This window comes from Myxine glutinosa, chromosome 5 (genome assembly GCF_964187855.1).
Source record: "Myxine glutinosa chromosome 5, kmMyxGlut1.1, whole genome shotgun sequence".
NCBI lineage: Eukaryota > Metazoa > Chordata > Myxini > Myxiniformes > Myxinidae > Myxine > Myxine glutinosa.
This window is the reverse complement of record NC_136265.1, coordinates 128,977,138-128,991,432: the sequence shown is the minus strand read 5'-3', so window position 1 is coordinate 128,991,432 and position 14,295 is coordinate 128,977,138. Positions and strand designations below refer to the sequence as shown.

The following is a 14,295-nucleotide window of genomic DNA, read 5'->3' as shown; positions in this document are numbered from 1 at the left end:
TGCAGACTGTGCAACTGAGCCCGTACCTGGATGTGCATTATTGAAGGCATCCGAAGGAATGGATGCCAGGTTATCCAGCAGGAACGTTGGTGGTTGAGGTGTGAATGCTGTTCCTAAAGCAGGAGCTGCCATGGCAAAGTAGAAAGGAGCAGCAGGGAAGGCAGGATTAAAACTAGAACGGCACTCAGTGGACAGCATACCTCCACCAGGTGAACAGTTTACGTTTTGTATCCCAGAGTAGTCCAGAAAATCATAATACAGAATCAAATTTAATCAAAATCATCCGTCCACAACTTTTTGAGACATCCTGGTATGTATAGTTTTTGGCCCTATCTCCCAATGGTGAATAATCGCTTAAAAAATTATACGAGCCGGATCCAAATCTAATCATTTCGTCCTTGTCACATACTCTGCCAAATTTCGTCAGAATCGGTCCACAACTTTTTGAGATATCTTGTTCACAGACAAACAAACAGACAGACAGACAGAGACAGGGGTGAAAACATAACCTCCATCCACCTTTGGTGGTGGAGGTAGTAATAAAAATCAAGATATAAATAAGCCCCATTTATTCATGTTAGCCTGTTTGGCATTCCCAGGTTCAAATTCCACATAACGTAATGTACTATTTGTCTATTATTGACTTGTGTCTTTGGAATGCATCATTTCTTCATGTTCTTATCCTACCTAAGACTACGTGTACTAGTTCCTCCATGGGTCTTGGAGCACAGGGGGGGGGGGAATAAATAAATAAATAAATAAATCAAAGAACTTGTATTTTTATTTTTTATTTTTTTTGTATACAAGATCGAGGCTCGTGAAAGAGCGAACATTAATCACACAGAAAGACAAACCGACACATAAAACATATAACATCGGGAGCGGTAGACAAGATGGGGAGAGAGGGGGAAGGACACAAACACAACATTTGAGAGCAGGGACCGAGGGACATGGAGACATGGATACATCGAGAGATCTGAGAGAGGGCAAGGGCTTTGGGGGGGGGGGGGGGGGCATGGGAAGGGGGCGGTGGGAGAGGTATAAAACATATGGACACTGCCAGGACTTCCAGGAAAGAAGTTGGAATTTCAAACAAGGTGGATCTGGGGTGAATTAGCGGGGTTAGAAAAGATCAAGGTTTTGGATGGGGGAAGATAAGAGATGGTGGTGAACAGCTGTTTTAAAGACCTGGAGGGAGGAGTGGGATTGAAGGGAGTGAGGGAGTTTGTTCCAGAGGCGGGAGAAAAGAGGAATGAAAGAGTGAAGGTGAGCAGAGAGCCGAGATTTCGGCAGTTTAACCATCAGAGGGTTGCTGGCAGATCTTGTGCGACCTGTAGGAATATTTGGGGGACAGAGCACAGAGAGAGAGCTGGGGGTGCAAGGCCGGAGAGGAGTCGGTAGAAGACAGAAAGACCACCTACCTGCCTGCGGTGAGTGAGTGAAAGGCCCTCAGAGATAGCTCATCGCGGGAGATTCCAATAATTCTGAAAGCTTTGGTTTCAACAGCGTGAAGCCGAGCTAGGTGTGAGGCAGGAGCACCGGCCCATAGGGGAGAACAGTATTCCATTGAGCTGCGGATGAAAGCCTTGTATGTGGTGAGGAGCTCAGGTGTGCCGAGGAAGGACTTCGCACGACGGAGGATGCCCAGTCGGCGACTGGCTTTGGAGGCCAGCTTACAAATGTGGTTTTCCCAAGAAAGATCATGGCAGATAGTGAGACCCAAAAGCTTGAGCGACAGAACTTCTTGGAGAGGATTGTTGAGAAAGTAGATGGGAGGGTTGTCCAGTCGATCTTTTCGGAGAGACAAAGTAAGAGTGTGAGATTTGTCAGGATTGAAAGACATGTTCCACTTGTTTGACCAGTCTGTGATTTTGTTCAAGTCTTCAGAGAGTGAGGAGGCTGCAGACTGCCGATCTGAGGGAAGAGGAATGGAGCGGCAGAGTGGAGTCATCAGCAAAGAGATAGAGAGGATTTTCAAGAGAGTCAGAGAGATCATTGATGAAGACCAGAAAAAGCACGGGGCCCAGAACACTGCCTTGGGGAACTCCAGCCTGAACAGGAAGAGGAGATGAGAGAAACCCATTCAGGGCCACACGTTGACGACGACTAGAGAGGAAGTCCGCCAGCCATGCGTGGAGATTTCCATGGATACCAAAGGAGGAGAGTTTGGTGAGCAGAGCGGGGTGCCAGACCGTGTCGAAGGCACGTGATATGTCGAGGGAGACAGCTCTAATTTCCTGTTTGGCACATATTTATGCATCTTTTATGCATTTATGCATCTTTATGAGGGAGACAGCTTTATGCATTTATGCACATATAATTGAAATTAAAATAATTATATTTATGCATCAACAGTTATTGAATATCAGTTTTAATCACAATCCCAGGTAGCAGTATCTCCCAACTCCCTTCACCCTCAGCATGCATTACACTGAATGAAATGCATGAATGAATGAATGAATGAATGAATGAATGAATGAATGAATGGATGATCGTTTTAAGGCCATTTTCCCCGCTAGAGCGGGGGTTAGCCTTGCGGGACCCATGACAATCATGGTTCCCTGTTTGAGGCAATGTTTTTATGGCCGGATGCCCTTCCTGACGCCAACCCTTTGTCACGCTCTTACGACGCGCAGGGATACGGTGTACCTATTCTAAATCGGGGTACACACCGTGATCATTCATCCCAGCAAGCTGGTACTCAATTTGCCGACCTAGGAGGATGACAGGCTGAGTCAACCCCCCTGGCGTTAATTCAGCGATCGATCGGGATTCGAACCCAGGATCCTAGGATCCCAAGCCGGCACCCTAACCGCTAAGCCAACACCAGGCTGTTCGGTTAAAAAAAAAGAAGATCAACATCAAACAAGCAATGCAATGGAGAATTATTAAATTCCCATCACCAATCCATGGCTCAATAGCAAAGCTCACCTTGGATGTCAAGGCCATCCAATAGTGTAAGCAGGTCACCAGCGGGAGCAGAAGGACCCCGGGGCTGGGAAGGGGCATCTTCATTGCCACCCAGCAAGTCAAGGAGATCAGACACCTTTTGGAATAGTAATCAGGTCAGTTCAACCTGAAGCACGGCAGCAATGGTGAGAAAGGTGAAGACGCTGCAAATTTGCAACACCAACCTCATTGGTGGATGGTAGGTGTACAGCAACCGGGACTCTTTCCATGGGCTCTGCCTCTCCGTTTGTCTCAGCCACCTCAGCGAGTCCGTTGGAGGAGGATTTTTCCATGATCGGCATGCGTTCAAGCAGTGCAGGCCTACAAATCGAGAGGAAGAGAACGAAATATATTGGCACTTGGAAGGAGGCACCCTGGCATTTCAGGACGTCTTACAGGGTGGCAAATCTCCACATAAACTCACACAGGAAACTAAATTTTAAAGAACATCAGTGACGAATGCAAACAGAGATCAAACACAGCAAAAAATAAAAAAAATTAAAAAAGACGATGCCAAGGAAGTTAAAAGTACAAATCTAAGATATCATCACAATGGTGTAATCGTCAAAGTTACACGCCAAAAAACACGTCTCATAGGCAGCTGAGACGACATTTTCGTGGCACAATCCAAACACGAGGGCACTGTGCCCTGCCCCAATGCCATGTTCCTATTTCAAAGCAGGAGAGAACTCGACGTACCTCATGTGATCAAACTTATTAAAGAGGGTGTTATACTCCACAGCTCGCTGTTGCAGCTCCACGTCGATGCTGCTGCCGTAAATGGAGACGACTCGCTTGATTCGGCTACGGGGAGGTGTGGGGAACAGCTAAAACTAAGCGTGGCTCACACCCATCCTCGGGAAGACTTTGCATGAACAGTGAAATGAAGGCGGCTGGTTACCAAAAAGTGAAAATTTGAGGAGATACAAAAAGGAGGGAGAGAGGGCAATGAGCTCACTCTACGGTGGATCCGAAGCGCGTGCTGAGCTTCATGAGTGCGGTTAGGGCGTAACCGCGCGTGATGGAACTCGACATGTTTGACTGCAACATGCTTTCCAGCACATTCAACACTTCCTCTTCAGTTACCTAACGGTACCAGAGCGCAGAGTGCAATGCCACAAAAGAGACAACACGTTTCCCACATTGTTCAAGGTATTCGCTGCAACTTTCAGACAGGTAAATCTCATCAAATAACTCAGCCTTTGAGCGCATTTTGATCATTAGCGTTGCATGGCAGGGCAAGGAGCATTTTCATCATCCCCTCCCCCTATTCTGAAAGTTAGAGAGCAAATCACCTGCAGTGGCTCGTCTTCATCACAACTACCAGACAGCAGCAGGTCGCCATATTCACCAACACACCAGGCAGATACTTGCACCAGTGGCTGCTGCTTACAAGAACAGCGGAATCATTTTTAAAGTAAAAAATCCGCCAAAATACATGTAAACTATTACATGGCAAACCTTGACCTCACTTGGAAGCTCAACAGACCCTCCCAACACAACTGCTTGCCAGAAACAAGACATTTTTCCGGCTCAAGGTGCTGTGCTCCAAAGCATGACACAAAAAGACCACTCACCTGAGAGATATCCTCCTGAATAGCTTTGAATAACCGCTGCACAGTGTAGCAGTGCAACTGGCTTGTGTTGGTTATCAGGAGGATGAGATTGGGCACGGTCTCATCACGCACGTAGCTTCCTGCCTACAAATAGACAAATCGCACGTCGGGAAAGGAAAACCAAACCCCACAAGGTAGATAACACAAATCGGAAAAGAGAAAAAACAACCCAATAATAACAACAACAACAACAACAACAACAACAACACATTGGTCTCCAGCTTTTGTCAAGTAAGGCCGAAGTGAATGGCTTCATAAGAACTCTCAGACAGAGATGGATTCAAAGATTCATCAACCAACAGCTATGGCTCACTACCGCCCTTCCAACACCTCCATTTTGTACCACACTCAATGATCCAAGTAACACAGCACAATAATCCACCCGTGAGTATGTGCAGGATAAAGGAACAGGAAAAGAAAAGAAAATCACTGTTTTCATAACACTTTAAATTTCCTCTTTACACCAGGCTTTACAGCCTGGTGTTGGCTTAGCGGTTAGGGTGCCGGCTTGGGATCCTAGGATCCTGGGTTCGAATCCCGGTCGATCGCTGAATTAACACCAGGGGGGTTGACTCAGCCTGTCATCCTCCTAGGTCGGCAAATTGAGTACCAGCTTGCTGGGATAAATGATCACGGTGTGTACCCCGATTTAGAATAGGTGCACCGTATCCCTGCGCATCGTAAGAGCGTGACCAAGGGTTGGCGTCAGGAAGGGCATCCGGCCATAAAAACATTGCCTCAAACAGGGAACCATGAGCTCATGGGGCCCGCAAGGCTAACCCTCGCTCTAGCGGGGAAAAATGGCCTTAAAACGATCATTCATTCATTCATTTCATTCAGTTGAATGTGGCAAGAGAGAGAGAGAGAGAGAGAGAGAGAGAGAGAGAGAGAGAGAGAGAGAGAGAGAGAGAGTAACAATGATCAGATTAAGTGACGAGTAAGCGGTAAAGACTTACAGTAGTGAGTACACGCATCATGGTATCGATGTGCCATCGCTTCGTTGGGGCATACCTGCGAAGTAAATCACCACAATATCAAATAACATAGCTGAGAGGAAGTTATTGAATCTTCGAGAAATCTGGCTTCATGAGGGCGAATTTGTCCGCTAATGTAAAAAAATAAAATTAAAAAAATTGCGAAGTTGATGCCATGCCATTGAAAATCCACATGCGTCACACCCTGAAGCAAGGCTGAAAGATGGCAAAACGTTCAACCAGGAAGGACCAATATTAAAGTTGGAGTCAAATGTTTACAGTCCCCACAAAGGCTAGAATTGAAATGCCATCGAGAACAGCGTTTGTCTGTCCTCATGTCCCCACAAACGTACACCAATCAGAGCTGAGGATCTGGTCACATGACAGGGTGACAGCGTTTAGTCACCATTACAGTTGCATATTTTACTAAAAGAAAATATAATAACCTGTGGAACATTTTGGGGTCCCAGCGGGTGGCCTAAGGTCGGTACGAGGTTTCAGAAATTCCTAAATACAATAACGATTTTAAAATGTGATCAATACGGACCTTGCTCCTGAATCTGGAAGTGAACAGATGACGACGGTTTGCTGGTTTGATATCTCAATACAATCGTGATTTATTTAACATTACATTTTGATATATTAATACTATAGTAATAATTTGTGATTGGAATGAAGAGTGACGCTGTTTGGAATAAAAACAGAGACATTGAGTTTAAAGCAGAATGAGGAAATGACCGTCGGGTTTCCATCCGTGACATTTGTAGATTCCCCATTTGCAGTTTTGCCATTGCCTGGATAAAGCAACATTCACACTGGGTACGTTTTTTGACAAAGTCCGTTGCAAACTCGCTGTCAAAGCCTGACGTTTGACTGAAGCTGGCACAGGAATGTGGAATTTATTGGTTCATCGTTTGCCATTGGGCGTTTTTTTTTGTTTTTTTTTTAACTCGAGTCATTCTCGAACCGGCTGTCCATGCCTAAAGTCGAAAAAATTTAATACTTACATTATTTGTTAACTGCTAACTGATATCCCCACCCAGGTCATACTATCCTCTTCAGCTAAAGTAACAAACAAGCACGACTACATCGTTATTAGCACAGTGGTCTTGTTTTTTTTCCATTTTGACCCCTGTGACTCTACGTCCCCACACCAGGTGTCAAATCCAAACAATCGTTTACATATTTCATGTGCCCCTCAATGTTGATAGCATTAAATATAGTTTTATTTGAAAAATGTTTAAAATGTGCCCGTTATTGTATTTTCTGGTATTCTTTTGACCTACCCCATGTGGGGAATGAGCCAAAAATGATACTGCGATCACTTTCTTACTATGTGGTGATCATAACTACCAAGTTTAGTGAATTTCTGCACAACCATTTTTTTTTTGCATACAAAGACGAGGCTCATGGAAGAGCTAGTACTATTACACTGAGCGGATCAGGACACAACAGGACAAAATGAACAGCAGTGAGAGGAGGGAGGGACACACCAACTGCAGAGCCGAAGGCCAAGATAGTGACAGACTTGGACAAACAATGGGAGTTGGGAGGAATGTAGGGCAGGAGAGGATGCATAGAGTGGACAAGATGGATTTAAAGAAGGAAACCCTCAGGAGGGAAAACTGGAAATTTGGAAGGATGAACTGGGGTGGGGGTGAGAAGGGGGGTTAATGTGGGCAGAAAAGATCATGGTTTTGGATTAGGGACAATCTGAGATGGTAGTGAACAGCTATTTTGAATACCTGGAGGGAAGAAGGAGATTGAAGAAAATGTAGAAGTTGGTTCCACAGGTGGGAGAAAAGAGGACCAAATGAGTGGAAATGAGCAGTGATCCTGGATTTAGGTAGTTTAACCAGAAGGTAGTTGATGATGGACTGCGTGTACCCTGCAGAAACCTTGAAGAGACGAAGCACGAAAAGAGCGCAGAGGATGCATTACCAGAAAGGAGGCGGTAGAGAAGGAGAGACCACCGACCTGTCTGCGATGGCGTAGTGATGGACATAACATGATGGACAGACAGAGACAGAGATAATTACGATATCCCTCCGTTTAAAAAAAGAAAAAAAGCATGGGGATAAGGAAAAAACCACCAAGAGTAAATATTCTACCACGTTTGGATGGTACAACGGCCAAAATGGTCAAATAATTTCCTTAATGCAGAACAGAAAACTAGAACAATGCGACTGTGTCGCCAATATGCCTCTGTCAAGTCCCAAAACGGGTACTCTGCAAAGTGCCCTCATTCATTGTCCTAAAAATAAACAAGTTTGATTAAAATCCCTTCAGCTGTTTTCGAGTATCACATTTTCACCAGCCATGACAGGTTTCACATCGATCAGTGAAGCAGTTTCAGAGATGGGAATTTTTTAAATATTGGCTTTCAAGAATATATATATTTAAGCTAATATGGGTGCCATTCCACATGACGTGACCTTAAAAATGTACACTCTGCATATGTATGGGGAGGGGATCACGTTTGGGAAGTTTCGTGTTTATCGGATAAGGTTCGTTTTTCTATCCAAGATGGCTGCCAATCTATGTGACCGACGACATAATTTTCAAACTATATGCAACAGTGGTGTTAGATGATATTTGTAAAATTTTTCATGAATAGGGTAAGCGGTTTCAGAGATATAATTATTTAATATTTCCCTTCAATACAATATAGTCAGGTTCACTATGTTAACAAATATAATTTCGTTCAAAATTTTGGTAGATTAGCAAAACTATACATTTTTGGAATATTCAGAGCATGAGGAATCCAAAAATTAATGTTTACATTTGCGTAGACACCTTTGCGAAAATGACACTCAGGACAGTGATGAAGATAGTCAGGTTCACGATGTTAACAAATATAATTTCTTTCAAAATTTTGGGATTAGCAAACCTGTACATTTTTGGAATCTTCAGAGCATGGAGAATCTGAAAATCAATGTTGGCATTTGCACAGACACCTGCATGGCCGCCATTTTAGATTTTGAAAATGGCCGCCATAAAATACATATTTTGCGCGATCTCGGCTTCTAGTCAACCTAGAGACTTAATTAAATATGCTAATCCTATGTTTTCTGGGTCAAGGAATCCAATAAAGGCCTCAAAATAGTGGTCAGGATTATAGAAAAGCAACAAACAAAGGTTATTGAAAACCATTGTCTTTATATTTGTGATATAACTGTATTACATAATACATGATATTGCAAGTCCTTTGAAGTTATAGGTTGTTATAGGTAGTATCAGATTTAACTATAAGTCCTATACACAGGATCTACTCGGTCTATACCGTTCAGGAATATGCTTTTACAGATCTTCATCACTGTCCTGAGTGTCATTTTCGCAAAGGTGTCTACGCAAATGTAAACATTAATTTTTGGATTCCTCATGCTCTGAATATTCCAAAAATGTATAGTTTTGCTAATCTACCAAAATTTTGAACGAAAAAACATAGTGAACCTGACTAATATGGCTGCCACACCATGGGACCAATGATGTTTTCGTGATCATCTTTTAATCGCCATGCCTAGTCAATGACACACGTAAAGTTTCAAGTCAATAGATTTGGTGGTTTGGGAGAAGATGTTTTTTTAAAGGTTTGAGGTTAAATCCAATATGGCTGCCAAACCATGTGACCTATGATGTCATAAATTTAATATTCCAATACAAATGGGTCATAGATCAACTGGCGATCAATTTCAGATTTTTAGGATAAGGAATTCGAGTAAAACATTTTTGGCTGGTATACCACTTCACTCATGATATCATCATTATCATGCTTTTGTTCCCCATTGGGAGTACTTGACAATGTGCCAAGTTTCAAATTTTACCATTCAGCGGTTTCCGAGAATTTTTCAAAAATTATTTGTGTTTAATCCAATATGGCTGCCATACCACGTGACCTATGACAACAACACAATTATCATAAAAACATTCGGCATGGGTGTCACTCCTACCATGAAAGTTTTGTCTCAATCGGACATATGGTTGCTGAGAAAAACGAGGTTTAGCCCGTACGGACAGACGGACGGACGGACAACCCAAAAACATAATGCCTCCGGCCACCTTTGGGGGCGGAGGCATAAAAATAGGACCGTGGGTCCTGAAGCTCACCTGGATCAGGAGCAACAGTCACTCAATTAGGATTAGGAGCATTAGGATGCACAGCCTATTGGACTTTCAAACAAGTATCGCCTTCTAATTTAAATGTGTGCAGGCGAGTCAGCTGTTGTCAGTAAGGCCGAAGCAATGATTTCATTGGAGCTCTCATAGATAGAGACATAGTAAGGCTCATCATTCAACAGCCGACTCATTCAGGGCCCAATTAAATGGAAGTGCAAATAGAGACACTGTAAACCACAGTGTTTCATATTACTCAAGGTAGTGATGCATTATCAAAATAAAATCAACCCCCCCCCCAGGCCCTGATATATACTGAAACGCAAAAGAAACTTACCACCTTTGAAACCTTTAAATATCAACAATAACACTGCGTGTAGTAAATGTGTGAACTTATTTGTGGACAATAGTGTCCTCACTGTCAGACAAAACGGTCATGGATGGTCACTTGAACCTTCAATGGTCACTTCATAGCACAGCTGTTGAACAGCCGTTTTGACTGTCAGTGATTAGCCAAGGGGTACGGGATGATTTTAATGAGCTGCACGTGATGTCTTGATATTGGCTTTAAAAAGGCCAGTGCAAAATGGGCATTTTGACCAAAAAATTTGACCATTTTGACCAACTTCAAAAAGACCGAAAACGCAAAAGAAACTTATCACTTGTTTGAAATGTAATAAAATTGTAACAGTTCAAAATAAAACAAACCAACAATTGCTAATTGAAACATTGGCATTTTATTGATGACATGTCAAGTTTTTGACCAAGATACACCATCTCATCAGTTTGTTCTACAGTACAGAACAGCACAGGGTGCAATGTCAGTCCCCTTTCAATAGCGTGTGTGGCCACCATTGTTTTGGATACAGGCAGTGCATCGTCGGCGTATACTGCCTACCAGTCTTTGGATGGATTGCTGCTGGATTCTGTCCCACTCAGTCCTCAATGTCTGAAGCAGCTCTGCCCATGTCCTGGCCCTGCCAACTACGCGTCTCCCAAGCTCATCCCACAGGTGCTCTATGGGATTCAGGTCAGGGGAGAACGCAGGCCACTGCATGCTGTTGATGTTCTCGCCTTGGAGAAATGCAGTGGTAAAGCGAGCAGCATGGGGACGAGCGTTGTCAGGCTGAAAGGTTCTCAGTTCTGGGTGGTCTAGCAGGAATGGCAGCAGATGAGGTCGCAGGATGTTATCCACATACCGCTGGGTGTTAAGATTCCCATCCACAACCACCAGTGGCGTCCTGTACCGGCCTGATATGGCGGCCCACACCATCACACTTGGGCCACCCCACCTGTTGGCTTGACGCACGCAACAATCGGCATATCGCTCGCCAGTTCTTCTCCAGACACGCTCACGCCCATCAGGACTGTCCACACAGAACCTTGACTCATCGCTGAAAGCGACCTCGTTCCACTGCGCCAAGGTCCACCGCTGATGCTGCTGGCACCATCTCTGTCGGTTGCGGCGATGGGCAGCCATCATCACGGGGCCTCTGTATGGTCTTCTGGCAGTCAGACCATAGTCATGCAGTCATCTTCGTGCAGTATCATTGGAGATCCGTGGTTTGCATGCCCCGGAGTTTCTGCCGCAGTGCGGGATGCTGGACGGAATCGATCCCGCAGGTGACTTCGGACCATCTGCCTGTCCTGCCTTGCAGTGGTGACTCTTGGCCTCCCTGATCGAGGTCTGTCATCTGCAGAGTTGTGGAGGGTGTCTCTGTCCACCAGGGCCGATATCGTCTGGTGTGAACAGCCAAGGCGACGTGCCACCTCACGGTAGCTCAGTCCGCCTTGCAGCATGCCCAGGGCACGCTGCCGTTTATCCCTTGACAATAGTGGCATGTTGATTGAAATGCCCATTTTGCACTGGCCTTTTTAAAGCCAATATCAAGACATCACGTGCAGCTCATTAAAATCATCCCGTACCCCTTGGCTAATCACTGACAGTCAAAACGGCTGTTCAACAGCTGTGCTATGAAGTGACCATTGAAGGTTCAAGTGGCCATCCGTGACCGTTTTGTCTGACAGTGAGGACACTATTGTCCACAAATAAGTTCACACATTTACTACACGCAGTGTTATTGTTGATATTTAAAGGTTTCAAAGGTGGTAAGTTTCTTTTGCGTTTTCGGTCTTTTTGAAATTGGTCAAAATGGTCAAATTTTTCGGTCAAAATGCCCATTTTGCACTGGCCTTTTTAAAGCCAATATCAAGACATCACGTGCAGCTCATTAAAATCATCCCGTACCCCTTGGCTAATCACTGACAGTCAAAACGGCTGTTCAACAGCTGTGCTATGAAGTGACCATTGAAGGTTCAAGTGACCATCCGTGACCGTTTTGTCTGACAGTGAGGACACTATTGTCCACAAATAAGTTCACACATTTACTACACGCAGTGTTATTGTTGATATTTAAAGGTTTCAAAGGTGGTAAGTTTCTTTTGCGTTTCAGTATATATTTAATGCCGTGAACAAACTTTGGTACATTATTGGTGATGAAGATTGTTGTCAAGTTTCTTTGAAATCACGTGTGTAGTTTCTGAGAAGAGAGCGAATACCCACTTTGGGGGGGGGGGAAACCCCCTCGTACACTCTCCCAGACGCTGATTTATTCAATGCTGTGGATAATCTTTGGTACATCACAAGTAATGAAGCTTGTGGTCAACTTTCATTGAAATTGTGTGTGTAATTTCGGAGAAGAGAGCAAATACTTATTTTTGGGGAATGGGGTGGGAGGGAGGAAGGGATCAAATCTCCTCTCCACCACCCCCCCTCCTCCCCTCCCAGTAGACCCTCTTAATTATCACAGATTTTTGATATACCATCGTTAGAAGGTAAACACACTTTCGTTAGGCATCAGATATGAACCTTGTGGCCAAATATCATCAACACCCTGTGTTTGGTTCAAGCGATAATGACTGAAGTATTTACGGACTCACTGACTTACCTACGAACACTGCTCGATCACATTAGCTCACCGGACTAAAATTAAATATGCATCATAAAATAGGTCGACGCCAGAAGCGGATGTCTCGCGGGATAACAGGGATGTGGAAGGGTGATTTGTCTTTTCTGTGACAAGTGCGTCATCAAGCTCACTTCTCGGCTGCCAAGAAAACGCCGGAAGCGCAGTCGGACTTGAACTCTACTTCGCAGCTATCGAGGAAATGCAGGAGTTCTTTCATCATGCCGCGTATGTTACTTGCGTTCACAAGCGCAAAGCTGAGCTCCATCGCCCTCCTGCATCCGCACACAAAGCGCAACGCTCGTGGCTTATAATAACGACGTATTGGCCAATCATAATGCGACACATCGGTGGTTACAATGGCGCAGGAAAATAAAATCGAGCAAACACCTCTTGATTGACACATCCGCATCCTTGAGGCAGTCCACGATGGTGCTGCGGTGCCTCTGAACTGCATTGTGGTCCGTCTGCACAGTTTTGAGGAGCGATGTCAGTGCGACGTACCTACAGGTACATTCGAAAAAAGAAAATGAAGAGAAAAGAAGTGCAAGAATTAAAAACGAAAAACAAGCAAAATTATTTTCTGCTTCTCTTACACCTCCGACTTCAACCTGGGTGTTGAAACGAGTAGCATTAGGATGCACAGCCTATTGGACCTTCAAACAAGTATCACCTTCTCATTTAGATGTGTGCAGGCGAGTCAGCCATTGTCAGTAAGGCCGAAGCAATGATTTCATTGGAACTCTCAAAGATAGAGACATCGTAAGGCTCATCATTCAACAGCCGACTCATTCAGGGCCCAATTAAATGGAAGTGCAAATAGAGACACTGTAAACCACAGTGTTTCGTATTACTCAAGGAAGTGATGCGTTATCAAAATAATATCAACAAGGAGATTGTAAATTAATGTATAGTCCTGCATTAGGGGCCATCTATTTATTACATAAGTACTTTCAAGCGTTTGTGAGTTTGTTTGTACGTTATTCTTTCACAGCCGAATAGCAGCACCGAGAGGCCCAACATTTCTGGTGTAGGTACTTCAGAATCTGGGCAAGGTTTTAAGTGACCACACATTGGCCTTGATTTCAGTTTTAAAGCCACCAATATAAAAAAAAAAATAACCACATTTAGAGGCCATTTTTCCCCGCAAAGCGGGGGTTGGCCTTTTTCGGGGACCGTGGTTGTTGTTTTTTTTTTTTTTGGTCCCCTTTTTGAAGCAATGTTTTACGGCCGGATGCCCTTCCTGCCGCCAACCCTTTTTGTCGCCTTTTTACGACAAGCAGGGAATTACCAGTGAACTGGTACTCAATTAGCCGACCTCAGAAGGATGACAGGCTTGTTGTTTGTTTGTTTTGTTTTGTTTTGTAAAAATTGTTTTACGGCCGGATGCCCTTCCTGCCGCCAACCCTCAACCCTTTTTGTCGCCTTTTTACGACAAGCAGGGAATTACCAGTGAACTGGTACTCAATTAGCCGACCTCAGAAGGATGACAGGCTGAGTCAACCCCCCTGGCGTTAATTCAGCTATCGACCGGGATTCGAACCCAGGATCCTGGGATCCTAAGCTGGCACCCTAGCCGCTAGCCCAACACCAGGCTACCAATGTATATTTTTATTTTGAAGCCACCAATGACCACTATAAATTGTATATTGGGATGTGGAGTCAAGCAGTGGTGCA

At 44.3% G+C, this 14,295-nt stretch overlaps 1 protein-coding gene across 3 annotated transcripts in view; it reads right to left on the bottom strand.

The window, feature by feature from the left end:
- Nucleotides 1-14,295, bottom strand: part of AP1G1 (adaptor related protein complex 1 subunit gamma 1) — an 89,104-nt gene that overhangs the window by 23,817 nt on the left and 50,992 nt on the right. For all 3 annotated transcript variants that reach the window (XM_078778684.1, XM_078778682.1, XM_078778683.1), the window contains exons 10-19: nucleotides 13,009-13,122; nucleotides 12,753-12,893; nucleotides 5,522-5,576; nucleotides 4,527-4,649; nucleotides 4,245-4,334; nucleotides 3,908-4,035; nucleotides 3,649-3,753; nucleotides 3,135-3,270; nucleotides 2,932-3,046; nucleotides 27-125 (exon numbers count right to left, since the gene is read on the bottom strand). In XM_078778684.1, coding sequence (XP_078634810.1) covers nucleotides 27-125; nucleotides 2,932-3,046; nucleotides 3,135-3,270; nucleotides 3,649-3,753; nucleotides 3,908-4,035; nucleotides 4,245-4,334; nucleotides 4,527-4,649; nucleotides 5,522-5,576; nucleotides 12,753-12,893; nucleotides 13,009-13,122 — 1,106 coding nt within the window. The remainder of the gene's footprint in view (nucleotides 1-26; nucleotides 126-2,931; nucleotides 3,047-3,134; nucleotides 3,271-3,648; nucleotides 3,754-3,907; nucleotides 4,036-4,244; nucleotides 4,335-4,526; nucleotides 4,650-5,521; nucleotides 5,577-12,752; nucleotides 12,894-13,008; nucleotides 13,123-14,295) is intronic.